At 42.0% G+C, this 14,918-nt stretch overlaps 1 protein-coding gene and 1 non-coding gene across 5 annotated transcripts in view; one reads left to right on the forward strand and one right to left on the reverse strand.

Annotated features, from left to right (window-relative positions):
- Window positions 1–924: 924 nt before the first annotated feature.
- cluha (clustered mitochondria (cluA/CLU1) homolog a) overlaps window positions 925–14,918 on the reverse strand; it is a 96,585-nt gene continuing 82,591 nt past the window's right edge. For all 4 annotated transcript variants that reach the window (XM_073053283.1, XM_073053285.1, XM_073053284.1 and 1 more), the window contains exons 24-26: window positions 9,328–9,462; window positions 3,121–3,194; window positions 925–2,638 (exon numbers count right to left, since the gene is read on the reverse strand). In XM_073053283.1, coding sequence (XP_072909384.1) covers window positions 2,467–2,638; window positions 3,121–3,194; window positions 9,328–9,462 — 381 coding nt within the window. In that variant the 3' untranslated portion in view covers window positions 925–2,466. The remainder of the gene's footprint in view (window positions 2,639–3,120; window positions 3,195–9,327; window positions 9,463–14,918) is intronic.
- LOC140732566 (U6 spliceosomal RNA) lies at window positions 14,174–14,280 on the forward strand. The gene has a single exon (XR_012100093.1). It is a non-coding gene; the product is annotated as a U6 spliceosomal RNA (small nuclear RNA).

Here is a 14,918-nt window from a genome sequence, read left to right on the forward strand (position 1 = left end):
AATTTAAAATAAAAAGTTGATTGAAAAAGGAAGTCACCCTTGGGTAACTCAGTTGAGGCAAGAAATAAAGTGTTATATTCAGGTCTGTTCAGCATCAGCATTCATTTGGCTTCCTGCTGAACAGATTTAGGAACCAGAGCCCCAGAGCATTTGTACCCGATACCCACAAAACCTCCCGAACGTGTCGGTGACTTGGAAAACTCTGTCCGGTCCTCAGAGCAGCAATCAAATGGAAAAAGGAGGACAATTCCCCAAAGGGAATTCTCAGTAACACATTTGTAAAATAGCAGCAATCACTTGTAATTATTTTAAATACACAATTACTCTAACTGACTGAAATTGGCTGCAGTCTACTATGACTATAGGACAAAGTGGGCAGCAAAAAAAATCTGTGGAAAACACCCAGCCTGCAAACTGCTTTTCCAAAAGCTCCCTTCTGTAAAGTGCTATAGAGGTACTAAAACAAAATCTTCACACCATCTTAAAAGATTCTTCCAAGACAATCAATTGATCAGCTATTCTAGTTAGACACCCTCATCCCTCTCTACTACCTCACTCGTTGCACTGTAAACTTTGAACAACTTTTTATAATGCCGTTTACACTGTAAATACGGGGTGGGGAATTGGGCAATGTGCTGTGGAAAGCTAGCAGCAGTACATTTTACATACTTGATAATCTGAAGTGCAGATTAAGGGACACAGGGCGGGTAGCACTGGATCCATTATGTCCGAGCAGAGTCTTTGCTTCCTGACTTAAAGGAAAGTTTAAAAATAAAAAAGTAATCACAAACATTAAACATTGATGTTGGCTTTTAAGAGACGACAAAGGAAATGTGTAGCAAAGTTTGAGAATCAAGATGAGAGGTTTTAAAAAGAACACCCGTTTCTTTGCAAATAAAGTGAACTGAACAGGTAAACAACATATTCTTGTTCATCATTTATTCAATAGTTGGTGGTGAATTGAAATAATTTAAGAACAAGTTGCTTTGCATTGAAGATTCCCCCTCAGCGTCTGTTGCTTCCTACACAGATTTGTCAAATTACCACACACTGACACGCAGTCCCACCCCCACCTCTTCAGAGGCGTCACCAACGTGCGAAAAAAATCTGAAAGCTACTAGCATAACGTCGACTGTCAGTGGGGGAAGAGTGCAGCAATAAAAATGATTTTGCATTGATCAGATACACCCAGACTATAGTTTGGGAAGCAACTTTTAGACAATCACATGGTTACCCCGATAAAAAGAAAATGATCTTACTCCAACACTTATTACACATTCTTAATGAGAGGCAGTTACTGTGTAATGATTTCATAATCACATCACATGAAATACGATTATACAATTTGAGAATATACTATATAGCACTTATTTCTCTTCATAAATGTATCTTTGCATCATCAGTACCACAACATACATACATTGTTCAAGGGATTTTAACTTAAAAAAATAGGAGGACCATCTCTCTTGGTCACAGTCATCACCGGAAAATAAAAGGTTTCCCCGTGAGTTCACCGTGCAACATCAGCTCTTTAGATGCAAGTGGCTTCACCACACGTAGTAAGAAAATCCCACCGTCCCTCAGACACTCAGCTTTGAAACGTGTCACAGCGCGATACGAAAAAAAAACAAGTACAGATTGATTCTAATTATTATTCATTAGTTTTAAAGACACTTTTCCAATTTGAGTTTGGAGGGGAGCTCTCCCAGAGAAAACAATCCTGTTAGCAACTTATTTGAAATCCTTTGGGCAGCTTTTGGGATATAAAAGACACCAGTTTTTGAAAAAAATTTGAACAGGAAAATCAAGGTGAAAGATTTTGGGGTGGGGGGGGGGGGGAGAGAGTCACAGCATCATCTTTCCACTGCCCTGTACAGTTTTTTTAAAATCAGATTTATGGCTAAGTTTGCTGGACTAGCTGGGAAAGCAGCAATAGTCATTAACAGTTGCAAAACTGAACAGAAAAAGTTGGTTCTGAATATCAAAGTCTCAATTTTTTTTTCAGTTGGTGCCCTTGTACAACATAATGACCTGAGTATTTAAGTATTTCAAGGATCATTCATTTGGAATTTGATATATGTACAGTTTTTTCAGATTATTACACATGTACTTTACAAATGGCTGATTGTTTTACTGACTGTACAAGTGAGTTGTATAACTTTACAAGTGACAGTTTCCAAACATCTAGCATTTTTTTTTAATATAATTTTTTTTTTAGAAAACTCATTGTGCAGTTGCTGCCACTGCTAAGGCTTTGATATTATTCAGATCTGCTATTGGCAGGATTTTAATTTCTTTTTCTTTTCCCAAAAAAAAACACTAAATACAACACATTAATAGTACCAGTGCATTTTTTGGTTGTGCACACGCGAGACACAGCACTTATTGCCACAAAGTCTCCTCTAGCCCACAGCACAGAGGTCATCACAGGCCTTAGACTCCAGAAGGTTCCGGAAAGATACCCTTTTATGCCGAAGCCTGTTCTGCGGACGGTTTGGTAATTGGTTGGCTCTCCTCCTTGTGATTTGGCTCAGTCCCTTTCTCCTGGGTGGGGTCGTCCCACTCCGCCCTCTTGCCTGCCTCTTGCAGTTGCTGCCGCCGGTGGACCTCAGCTTTCAGGCTCTCTAGTTCCTTCTGGCTGTAAAGCAAAAGCTCGTGCAAGCAAATGTTTTTTTTTAAAAGCTTGGAAGAAGGGGTGGGAGGAGAACCAGCACCTCAATCCGAGGCAATCAAACGATGCCTTTCAAACAGAATACCTGGGAAAGAATTCTGAGCTGGCAATGGGAAACGAGTGGAGAAGCAAAATTGAAAGGTTTACTTTACTTATGCTAGAACCAGCTTGGTGGATATAATCATAATAGAAAGGAAACAGGCCTTTCGGCCCACAAACTACATACTGTCAAGTACATGTTTATCTCAATCCTACTTTCAATCCCATAAACTTCCCACAGATCTGCCACTCTTTGTACATTGCCCACTGATCTACAAACTTCTGGGATCTGGGAGGAAACTGGAGCATCTAGGGAAACTTGTGCAGTCATAGTGAGAACTTGTAAACATCAGACAGACAACGCGAGAGATCAGGTCTCTGGAACAGCTAATTTAGCGCTAGGTCCTTACCTGAGGGGAATGAAGAGAATCCCATTTATAACGTTGAGTTGCTCTAAAACACTTGACATGCTGGGAGCTGTGAACTGGTGGAGACAAAGGATAATTAGTGGTTTTGAAGCACATTTCAGTAAATCAACAATCACAAACTGTGCTCTGCTACAGGACCAGAGGAGGGAGGTGCGAGTTAAACCCTGTTTGGAAAACCTGGTTCACCTTGAAATGTTTGGGAATGGGCTAGTGAGGATTGAAACTCTCCCTACAAGCAAAACGATAGCCTGAGCTGCGACTGCGACTACACCAAGCTTTGGAGAGCCCCTGAATTCAAAAGTAGGTTGGTTTCCGTCACCAAAGACCTCAGCAAATTTCTACAGATGTACAGTGGAGAGCATGCTGCCTGGTCTGGAGGTTTCAATGCGCTGGATTGAAAGAGGCTATAAAGGGTGTAGACCCCTCAACCAGTTACCCCACAGACACAACAACATCCACCAGAGGACATCTTCAGGAGGTGCAGCCTCAAATAGGCAGCATCCATCATAAGGATCCCAACCATCTGGGATCATCATGCCTGCTTCTTATTACTGACATCAGGGAGAAGGTACAGAGCCTGGACACCCGCACTCAATATTTTAGGAACAGCTTCTGCCCCTATGCCATCAGATTTTGTTGCACAAAATGACAAATTTCACAATATATACATAATTTTAAGATGATTGGAGTAAAGTTGGGGGGAGGGGTAATGCAAGAGGTAATATTTTTTTAAAAAAACACAGGGTGGTGGGTGTGTGGGTGCCAGGGGTGGTGTTAAGAGGCAGATACGTTAAGAGAGTCGTAGATCGACACATGGATGAAAAAGATGGGAGGACTGTGCTGTACTATTCTGTGTTCTCCACATCAGTGATGATAAACCTGAGTCTGATCCAGCCTCAGCCAAAACTACAACTGCAGCTTCGTGTCAGGCTCCGGGCAGCACTTCTGGAAAGATGTGGTGAGGCTGGAGAGGTTGCTGAAGAGATTCATCAAAACGATGGGAGGAGGGGGGATTCCAGTTATATGATTAGATTAGAGGAAACAGGCCAGTTCCCCTTGGAGCAGAGGGGGTTGCAAGAGGAACCAAACAGAGGAATTTAAAACCACGGGAGGAACGGTTAAAGAACTAGCAGATACAGAATGAAGGTGAGGCACAGACTGAGTGGACAGCCAGCACATTGTTCCAAAATGGCTAACACAAGAGTGTATAATTTTAACATGACTGGAGGAAAGTACATAGGGTATGTCAGAAGTAATTTATTTTTACAGAGAATGGTGGGACATTTAAGAGATTTACAGTACTGTGCAAAAGTCTTAGGCACATATATAGAGTACCTAAGACTTTGCACAGTATTGTAGTAATTTTGTTTTGTATTGTACTGCTGCCACAGTAAAAAAAACAAAATCAATGACATGTGAGAGATGGTAAACCTGATTCTGATATGGGTCTCTATTGTGGACTGAGAGTGGGAAGGGGGCAGGGAGCGGGGAGGGAGGGAGAAGCGCTAGAAAGCCATTTGGTAATGATCAATTGTTTGGAATCAAATGGCCTTGCCTGGTGTCTCAGGGCTGGGTGTATCTGCGCCTGTGCCAACCCCTATTCCTGCCACTTTCTCTGCCACCTGTCCCACACCCTTACCCCGGTGCTCCAGCCTCTGTACAAATACTGTACCGTGCAAAAGTCTTAGGCACCCTTGCAGATAGGGGCATGGATGATAGAAAATAGAGAGCTATGTGAGAGGGAAGGGTTAAATTGATTTTAGAGTAAGTTAACAGTTTAACAACACATTTTAGGTTGAAGGGCCTGTACAGTTCTATGTTCTGAAAGGCACTTAAGAAATTCAGCCCCCTCCTCCCCCACCGAGAAAACACAGCAAGTGGCTGGGTCATGGAATATACTGCTCGAGCTGATACTGGAGGCAAATTCAATTGTAGCGTTCAAAAGGCAGCTCGGACTATCCGAGAAGAGTATTAGCAGGCTTTGGGGAGAGGAGCTACCTGAACATTCATGGACTTAGGCCAAAGTGGCCTTAAGAGCTGTAATCATTCCGAAAGTCAATCCACAACCTCGATATACAACTTTAATTTGCTGAAGTAGCTGTACACAGAAGGAACCAATTGAATTAGGCTGCACAATATATTAGATATAGAAATCATTTCTATCAGAGAGGCAAGAGTGACTACTAGCCTTCGCAATATGGGAGCAGGAGACAAATGGCTGCCAGTCACACCTGGGTCTCCCTAGTTGATGAATCTTACATCTCTCTCTCAGGCTTCTGCTAAAAGCACAGGGAAACCATTCTGTTGTTATGGCAACCTCAAGCTCCACAGTAAAAGCGATTCTATTGACCGGGGGGGGGGGGGGGGGGGAGAGATACGAGGGAAAATGACTGGCTAACACTAAAAGCACGCAGTTGTTGAATTATCTCACTATGAATCCTGGTCATTGATATCTGAGGACAATTAACCCAAGATCACAGAACTGAATAAGCAAAAGGTTCAAATGCAGACAGCACTTTTGGCAGATCTTTGCTCAAAAAATTCTTGCCCAATGATGAAAACAGCGGGAGAGAGACCTGCTTTAAATAAGGATCAGTGAACAAACCCAGTAAATACAATCACAAGAGGAATAACCGAGCCAGACAACACATGAGAACATTTGCCAGTGAACTGCCACAGTATCTGATTTCTGCCACCATCACAAACACTCGTCTGTTCCTTAGGCTGTAGAGATGTTTTAATGCTGGCTCAAATGTCTTTAAGGAAGGCAGTAATCCTATCAAGGGAATTAAATGTCAAGCTCCATGTGTTAGCCTGTGACCCGAATGTACCACAGAGCTCCAATGAGATCCGTTCCAGGCAGCTGCTGGCTGGGCTACACTAAAAAGTTTCTAATAAATAATAGCTCTAATAAAAATCAACAATAATTTGTACTTAACACATGGGATTTTAGAAAATGGAAGCTATTATTTTTTAAGTGATATTTTGGACTATCAGGGATCTTTGTAATAGGGTTACAGATGTTTGGGGGGATGGGGAAGGGATCTGTAAACACCAGGACATGCTCTCTTCTTTATTGCTACTATCAGACAGGAGGCACAGGAGCCAGAGTTCACTCACTTTAGGAACAACTTCTTCCCCTCCACGTTCAGATTTCTGAACAGACCATGAACCCATGACTATTATCTCACTATTTTTCCTCTTTTTGTACTTATTTAATTTTAACACACATACAGTATGTGCATGTGGGTATAATTTCCTAATGTATACAGTGTATTTTATGTATTGCACTATATTGCTGCCACAAAACTACAAATTTCACAAGGTATGTTGGTGAAAAGTAAACCTGATTCTGATGGTGAGGTTAACTCCTCCATCAAAAACACCTCCACTACAAGCTAGGCTTCATAATTATTTGCAACAGAGTGCAAGGCAGGCGGCTGTAAATTCTCACAACCTCTCCCCAGACAGATCTGCTGACAAGCACGTTAACCTGGCTGGAAATGTTAAACTGCTTAGTGTGCTGTGTGGCTATAGGCTGAACTGGCTGCTCACAGCACAGCATAGGCAGAAACACCAGAACTGACACACACATCTGCGGGCTGAATGGGGGAGGAGGTAAAATTAGGGAGATGAAAAGGGGAGAAATAAAACAGCCAAGTAGTGCAAAACCCTGCCACAATGTGAACACATACATCAGACAAGCACAGATTCAAAATCAGCCACGTTGCCCCCCACAGTCAAATCCCATCCAAACTGCTCAGCCCAGATACACTCCTGGCTCCCACAGTTCATGGAAATGTTTTCTAGGAGTCAAAGAACATTCAGAAAAGCAACTTTTGTTTTGAAAGCTGTATAGCATTTTACAGAAGTGTCACCACCTCCAGTAAAAATTTCTGTCATTTGGTAAAGTAAGGGGAACGTAAACCACTCATGTCTAGAAAAAATTACGTTTTACACAAGAAGATTATTTTGATTGTGATTTTTAGTGCAGGATTAGAAGCAGAGGCCTCTTTCTTCTGCATTTAATCTCATTGTACCTGCAGCACGAAACCATCTGCTGGGGGAAACTCAGAGGGTTAACCAGCATCTGTGGGGTGTGGTGGGAGAAGGGATCGCCCTCCTCATCAACAACTCCTCTCTGCAGATTCCACTCAACCTGCTGAGTCCCACCAGCAGACTGTCCGTTGCTTCAGAACGGACCCAAAAGCTCGAGTTGCAGCCAGGAGCTTCTGCCCCTCGTCCAACTACCACTCTCTCTGCCTGAGCCAGAACATTAAAGTTAAGACTCTCTAACTGAGAATTAACTAGGGATGTTACTAATGACACAGTCTCTGTAAAGCTGCATAATCCAGATAGGATTAACTACTTGACATCAATATTAGGAAGGGCTTCAAATAATAGTAGTTTTCCTGAAGTTGATGCCAATGAACCTATGGTAAAGCCAGGAGATGTGGATTTTAAATTACCTCAAATCAGTAGAGAATAGCTAGTGTTTTTGAAGTCACAATCCCACCAAATTGGAAACATTTTGGTGTCAATCTCAGGGTTTGCTAACTCTTGGTGGCCAATGGAGATGGTGATTTCTTAGAGGACTATTGTTTTCAGAGCAAGTGAAAAAAACTGTTCACCCTCAGAAACAAGACGAGAGACTTGGATGTGTGCTGTTATTTAGCTGTGAAAGGAGGAAACTCCCCTCTGGGGATGCTGTAAATAAAAATAATTTTATCTTTAAAAATAATTTTTTAAGCTAACAGTCTCTTATTAGGCCAGAGTGGGATGTAGAATGGGGCAGTAAAACAGTTTCCATTTGGAAAATAAATTCATTCTGAAATTTCTCACACACACACACCCCTACCCTCCTCCGTACATACACGCTTTGCAACTGACATCAAGGAAGTAGATTTTACTGTGTTTAGTTCTGGTCATCTCATTACAAGAAGGATGCAGAAGCTTTAAAGAGGGTGCAGGGGAGGTTTACCAGGATGCTGCCTGAATTAGAGAGCATGTTTTATGAGGATAGATGTGCGAGCTAGGGCTTTTTCTTTGAAGGATGAGAGGTGATTTGATAGAGGTATACAAAATGATAAGAGGCATTGATATAGTGGACAGCCAGCATCTTTTACCTAGAACAGAAATGGCTAATACATGATAACAATTTTAAGGAGATCGATGGAGCTTATAGGGGGACGTCAGAGGTAGTTTTTTAAAAAATACACAAGAGACTAGCGTGTGCATGGAACACCCTGCAGGGAGTGGTGGTAGAGGCAGATACATTAGGGAGATTCAAGAGACTCTTAGCCCTCCATTTTTCTATTATCCATGTGCCTATGTCAGAGGGAAAGGTTAGACTGATCTTCGAGCAAGCTAAAAGGTTGGCGTAGCACCATGGGTCAATGGACCTCTACTGTGCTGTACAATTTAGTTAATTATACATCTGTTCTATGTTCTGAGTTGCTTTTGTGAGCAGTACAAAGCTTACAACAGGGTAGGATGCCAAACTTCAACTACACCAGTCACACTTCCGAGATGGATAAGCAGCGACATTCCAAATGCTCATCCTTACGTATGATATGGGGATCTAGTCGACACTGAAGTGAATTATCAAAAGAGAATAATACACAACAAATTTCACGTCATGTGTCAGTGATAATGAATTTAAGCAACAGACACAAAATGATGGAGGGACTCAGCAGGTCAGGTAGCATTGATGGAGGGAAATAGTCGATGTTTTAGCCAAAATTCTTCACCAAGACATCCCTCCATAGATACTGCTTGACCAGCTGAGTAGTCCTCCAGCATTCTGTGCCTGTTAACAAGATTTCCAGCATCTGCAGAATCTCTTGATTATAAATCTGATTTTCAACAGCACTTATGATTAGAAAACCATGGCCAAGATGAGCAGGTATTGGGCGAAGCAAGTACAAGAAACTAAATAAGATACTAGTTTCCTCATTGAAAGGACATGAGCAAATCAGGGGTTCCCAATCTGGGAATGCTTGCATAATGGCGTTGGTCCATCGCATTAAAAAGTTTGGAAACCCCTGGACTAAATTGTATCTGATGTTACTGGTCAACACATGCATAATATATAGTCAGCTGTTTTATCATTTAGAGAATCGCTAACTTAGCAGTTCATAGCAAGAAAATCTCTCAGCAGGCCTGCTTTCTGGATGACACCAGACTTACCTTGAGTGGAAGAATACTGGCATTTGATCCGTTCTTGTAAATCTCGTTCATGGTACGCTGGAGGGCTACAGCTTGCTGCGTGAGGTATTTTAAATACTCCGAGCTTTCTTTGGTTTTCTCATGATTCTCACCCAGCTGGGAAGAGAGAGGTGAGAAAGGGAATCAGGGAGGAGTTTCACGTGTAACATTCCAGTCATTATCCATAGTGAGAATTAGTGTAGACAGGACATCGTGTGCAAGTTAGTGAACTACTATCCAGAGGCCTGGATTTTCAGAAGAGGTTCACAAGAATAACCCCAGGATTGAAAGGGTCAACATACCAGAATGGCTAGGGGCCTGTACTCAGTGGAGTTTAGAAGAATGAGTGGCGTTGAAACCTACTGAATATTGAAAGGCCTAGAAAAAGTGGATATCAGAATCAGATTTATCATCACCAGCATGTGATGTGAAATTTAATGTGGAGAGCATGTTTCTTATAGTGCGGGGGGGGGGGGGGGGGGGAGAAATTTAGGACTATAAGGTACAGTCTCAAAATACAAGGACGCCCCTTTAGAACAGAGATGAGGAGAAATTTCTTTAGCTAGAGGAATTTAAACTGAAGCAATTAAATATATTGGAATTAGAAATTTCAGCAGCAGTCCACTAGACAAGCTGAAGAATGGTCTCAGCCCAAAATGTCGACCCTTTATTCCCCTCCATAGATGCTGCCTGACTTGCTGAATTCCTCCAGTATCTTATGCTTCTCAGCCATCAGACAACTAGTTCGTCATTAGGAAATGTGCCATCCTTAACTGACGAAGGGACAAGGGATTATAGGTAACTCCAGTCCCACTAATGTGGTTCAATCTTAACTGCCCTCTGAACAGACCCAGCAAGGAGGCAGTTCAGAGGGCAGCTAAAAAACGGACAATAAATACTAGTTTGTCAGTGATGTCCACTTCCTGTGGATAAGTGAAGTGCAACACCATAGAGAAATCTTACTGTAAGCGCCCAGAAAACCAGTTAGAATCAGTGCCGGGCACTAAACTGGTGGGGAAATCATACAGATTTATGGCATCAGAGTTGGCCACTGGCCCTTTGTGTCCGTGTCAGCCACAAATAAATGCAACTTGGGCTGATACAAGTGAGTTTATCATATTTAAAAGAAACACTCACAGGGAAGATTTTGTAAATTGATGCTTTTGTGGAGTGACTTAGTAAAATAGGTACAGATTAATGTAAATATTCAAAATCCCGTACGAGAAAAACATAACTTGGTAATAAGCCAGGTTCTCTTGCCCAATTCAAATTGAAGAATTAGTCAAGGTGATGAGCTGCTGGTGAAAATAATTGCATCTCACGGTTTCCACATCACCTTGCTTGTGTATGTGATAATTACACAGAACTCTTAAGCACCAGGCAAGCCAGGAAAAAAAATCCCACTTATTTGAAAGAGATACCCCATCACCCAAATTATCCGTGAGTGTTCCTCTCTTCAAAACACATTTCACAATGCATTGAATTTTTTTTAATTAAATGACACGTCGAGCAGATGTTGTAGATATTATGAATGTCTCAATTTCTTTTCTCTCTTGAAGTCAGTCACTTGTGCAATACCCACTAGTGGAGACTCTTCTCTTTAAGAGCCTCAAAACTTTTAACCTACATGTCAAATTTCTGTCGACATAAACCCCTTTCTGGATAACCAACAGGAGATGCCAGGTGACTTGTTGCTGCCAACCTTAGGAACCTTACTTTCTCCATTGGCTATGATTATGCAAGCTCAGTGGAAATACTCAGTAACTTCCTGTCCAACTTCAAGACAAAGGCAATACGGTATTCTATGACATCCTGCTTAACCCAGGTCACGTATTCCTGATCCTACCATGGGACATTTTACTACCTTGGATGTACCATATGAATAAAACTGCTATTGAGATGGAGAAGGAAGACTCTGATCTCAAACCTCCGCTGCCTTGTGGCCATACCCACTCATGGGGAGGTTTCGGGAGTAAACCCTGAGGGAAATGTCCAGAGTTACAGTCCTTAAGGTAGTCCTACATTGAGTTCAATGCTGCCTAGTAACTCCTGCAACGCTGCTGGTGCCCAACTATCAATCTCTGCCATTCCTTTGGGTTCATCAGATGCGTGGAGAGGGGGAGCTGCTACATAGGCAACAGTTTGCTCTTTATATTGTACTGTCCTAGTTCGTGTATCTAGACAGCTAGGAAGCAACATCCATGGTCGACTCTGACCTACAGAGGCCTCATACTGTTATTGAGATACACAAATGGGATCTTTCTAGATGTGCCATGTAACTGGGCATTAATCCATGAAGTTATTGGGGGAAACCCTAATGTGGTCCTTTGGCAGTCTTGCTTCACAGCTGCTCTCACTCACCGATGGCCAGAGCACAAGACAGAATAGTCCAGGCGTTATACAGCCTAGAATCAGGGCCTTTGGCTCAACTAGACTATTCTAACCATGATGCCCCATCTAAGCTAGTCCCATTCACCAGTTTTTGGTCCATAACCCACCCTCAAAAGCTGCCATTGTACTTGCCCCAGCCACCTCCTACAGCAGACCACCCCACAAACACACCACACTCAGTGCAAAATAATTTGGAGTTCTCACCAAATTCCTCCCCTTGCACCCCATACCCTCTGCATTCTCAGCACAGTGCAATAATTAAAATTAAGCCAGAATCCAGGTCAGTTTTCTAAAAAGACCAGGAATTTTATTTATTGAGATAGGGCGTGGAGTAGGCCCTTCCAGCCATGCCACCCTAATCACAATCACGGGACAATCTCACTAGTGAGACCAACCAGTGATCACTCGAGGCATCACACTGCTTACTGAGACACTGTTAACCTTGCCCATCTGTGAAAGGCTCTCAGCTGAGAAGGCAGACTGGCAGCTCCACAACGAGGAAGCCAATTCTTAATTTGGCAGTGCTAACACAAGTCACGAGGAGGAGTGGCAATAATTATTATGATGTGATTGGCTTGTTTGCAGAGAAACAGTGCTTTTGAAATTGTGCCCACGTTCAGGAGGAGTGCCAGGAATAGAAAACACTCCTCCATTAATGCCAACAGTCTCACCACCACAGTTCACTGCAGTTTGAATGTGAAGGCTGCAGCACTGTGTGGGAGTGTTGTAGTGAGGGAAAATGGCTGTTATATCATTATACCCTGTGCAAAATGCTAATGCTTTGCCACTTAGATTGTGGATCAGGCGTGTTTTGTTTGTATCAGAAATTAAAACAGAGGCGGATAAAAACAGATTAAGTATTTACTGGATAATTAATTTTAAAAGAATTGCATGCACTTTTAAGTCCTTGTCTCAGAGCTGAGCAAATTTGAAACATTATTATTAATACAGTTCTGTTGGGGCTTTGTTATACGCAGGTAGATCCATTTTAGAGATACCCAGCACACAATCCAGAACGACACCACTTTGCACAATTCACAATATTTCAGGCCGTCAAAAGAATTGGGCGTGCACTTCCACGGTGCAGGTTAATTTGGATTTGGTATGCAAATACACTCAGTGGCCAGTTCTGTAGGTAGGCCTGCTCTCAATAATTATCAAATTAGCCAATCACGTAGCAGCATATCAATGCATAAAAGCATGCTGACATGGTCAAGAGGTTCTGTTGTTGTTCAGGCCAAACATCAGAATGGGCAAGAGATGTGATCTAAATGACCTTAACCGTGGAAAGATTGTTGGTGCCACACAGGACGGTTTGAGTGTCACAAAAAATGTAGCTCTACTGGGATTTTCACGCACAACAATCTCTACTGTTTACAGAGAATGGTTGAAAAAAAAATCACATCCACTGAGCTGTCATTTTATGTGTGAAAATGTCTTGTTAATGAGAGAGGTCAGAGGAGAATGATCAGACAGGTTCAAGCTGACATGAAGACAACAGTATCCTAAACAACCATGTTACAACAGTAGTTGTGCAAAAGCACATCTCTGAACGCACAACATGTCAAACCCTGAGGTGGATGACTACAGCAGCAAACCATGAACACACGTGCAGTGGGCACTTTATTAGCTTCAGGAGTTACCTAATAAAGTAGCCAGTGTATATTTGAACATTACACACCTAATGAGTACATGAAATGAGAACAGACAGTGAGTTAATCCCATTAAACTCTTCACACTGATTTTGCAACATTTCTTTCGATCTCCTCCTCAGTTCTTTGTTCCCTAGCTTGCATTCTATTTTGTTCTGTTTCTAACCACAAATTCCACCCCCCCCCCAAAGTGCTCACTTAAAATAGCAATGAATGCAGGAGTGGCGTGTATATGGAAAGCATCCAGATCTGAGAAATGCTGGATGCTGATTAAACAAACACTGATCAGGCAGGTGGACAGGCAGTCTGCATGACAGGGAGACTCGAAATCCATCTCTTTGACTCTCCACTCTGGCTGAACTTAAACCCTGAAGAGAAAAGACTAGAATGCAAATCAGTTCCTACAAAATAATGGTCTTGAAAATAACGATAAATTTGGACTTCCTCTAAATGGTTCCAGTGGGTGTTGAAATCTTTGTTTAGGAGTGAGGATTTTAAATTTGGTTAACAGCTGGCTTAAATGCTGTCAACCACAAAAATAGCATTTTATTGTATAATCTATCTCATTCAAAGGAACAAATTGAGGCAATTATTTTCTGAAGTAATATATCCAATAAGAGCACGGAAGCATGTTTAAACACATGCAAACTCTCTTTAAAATAAACAGCCACAATGTATAGTAATTCCCAACAATGGCGGTTCAATGTGATACAGTAATCTACCATAACTCTAACCAAAATTATTTTGACCCAAAACAATTCCCTTCCCCTCACCAAGAATTGCTTGTGCTCGCTTCGGCAGCACATATACTAAAATTGGAACGATACAGAGAAGATTAGCATGGCCCCTGCGCAAGGATGACACGCAAATTCGTGAAGCGTTCCATATTTTAAAAAAAAAGAATTGCTCGTTGGTCCAAACTCCAGTCTCTCTGATGCCTCAAAGTTATTTTAATTCCAATTCTCTGACAGGACCAGTGCGAATTAAACTGACAGGCTAGGCTGGGTAGGTAACTTCAGAGTAAAGTACACATAGCAGAAACCCTTCTTAAAAGGCTTGGGTGAATCAGAGATTTTTACAAGAAAATGCAAATATTGTGGTCCTCATTACCAAATGTTTTGCTGATTTTTAACATTTTCTTCAATTATTAGAGAATTTTCCCCAATTTCTCCAGCTGTAGTGGTGGGATTTTAAAGTCTAATCATTTGTGTAAGGCTCTAGTCCAGGCTTGTTAACACTGGGGCAATGAAACAGCTTTCTGCACAGACAGTCCTCAGACATAATAAAAGATGCCTTATCTTGAGGCACCACCCTGACTGTGTGACACTGATAATGTCATCCCAACCAAAGGCAGGAGAAAAAGCAATATACGACATTATTTAACTGGATAACCCACAACCACCTTTACTGGTCCACTTAGCCGAGCCAGCTCCATGTACACTATAAACATGCTGATGCATCTATTCAGTGTCCCATCACCTATCTAAAAGACAGCCTCCCACACCTAATAAAGTGGCCACTGAGTGTGTT

This window comes from Hemitrygon akajei, chromosome 8 (assembly GCF_048418815.1).
Source record: "Hemitrygon akajei chromosome 8, sHemAka1.3, whole genome shotgun sequence".
Classification (NCBI taxonomy): domain Eukaryota; kingdom Metazoa; phylum Chordata; class Chondrichthyes; order Myliobatiformes; family Dasyatidae; genus Hemitrygon; species Hemitrygon akajei.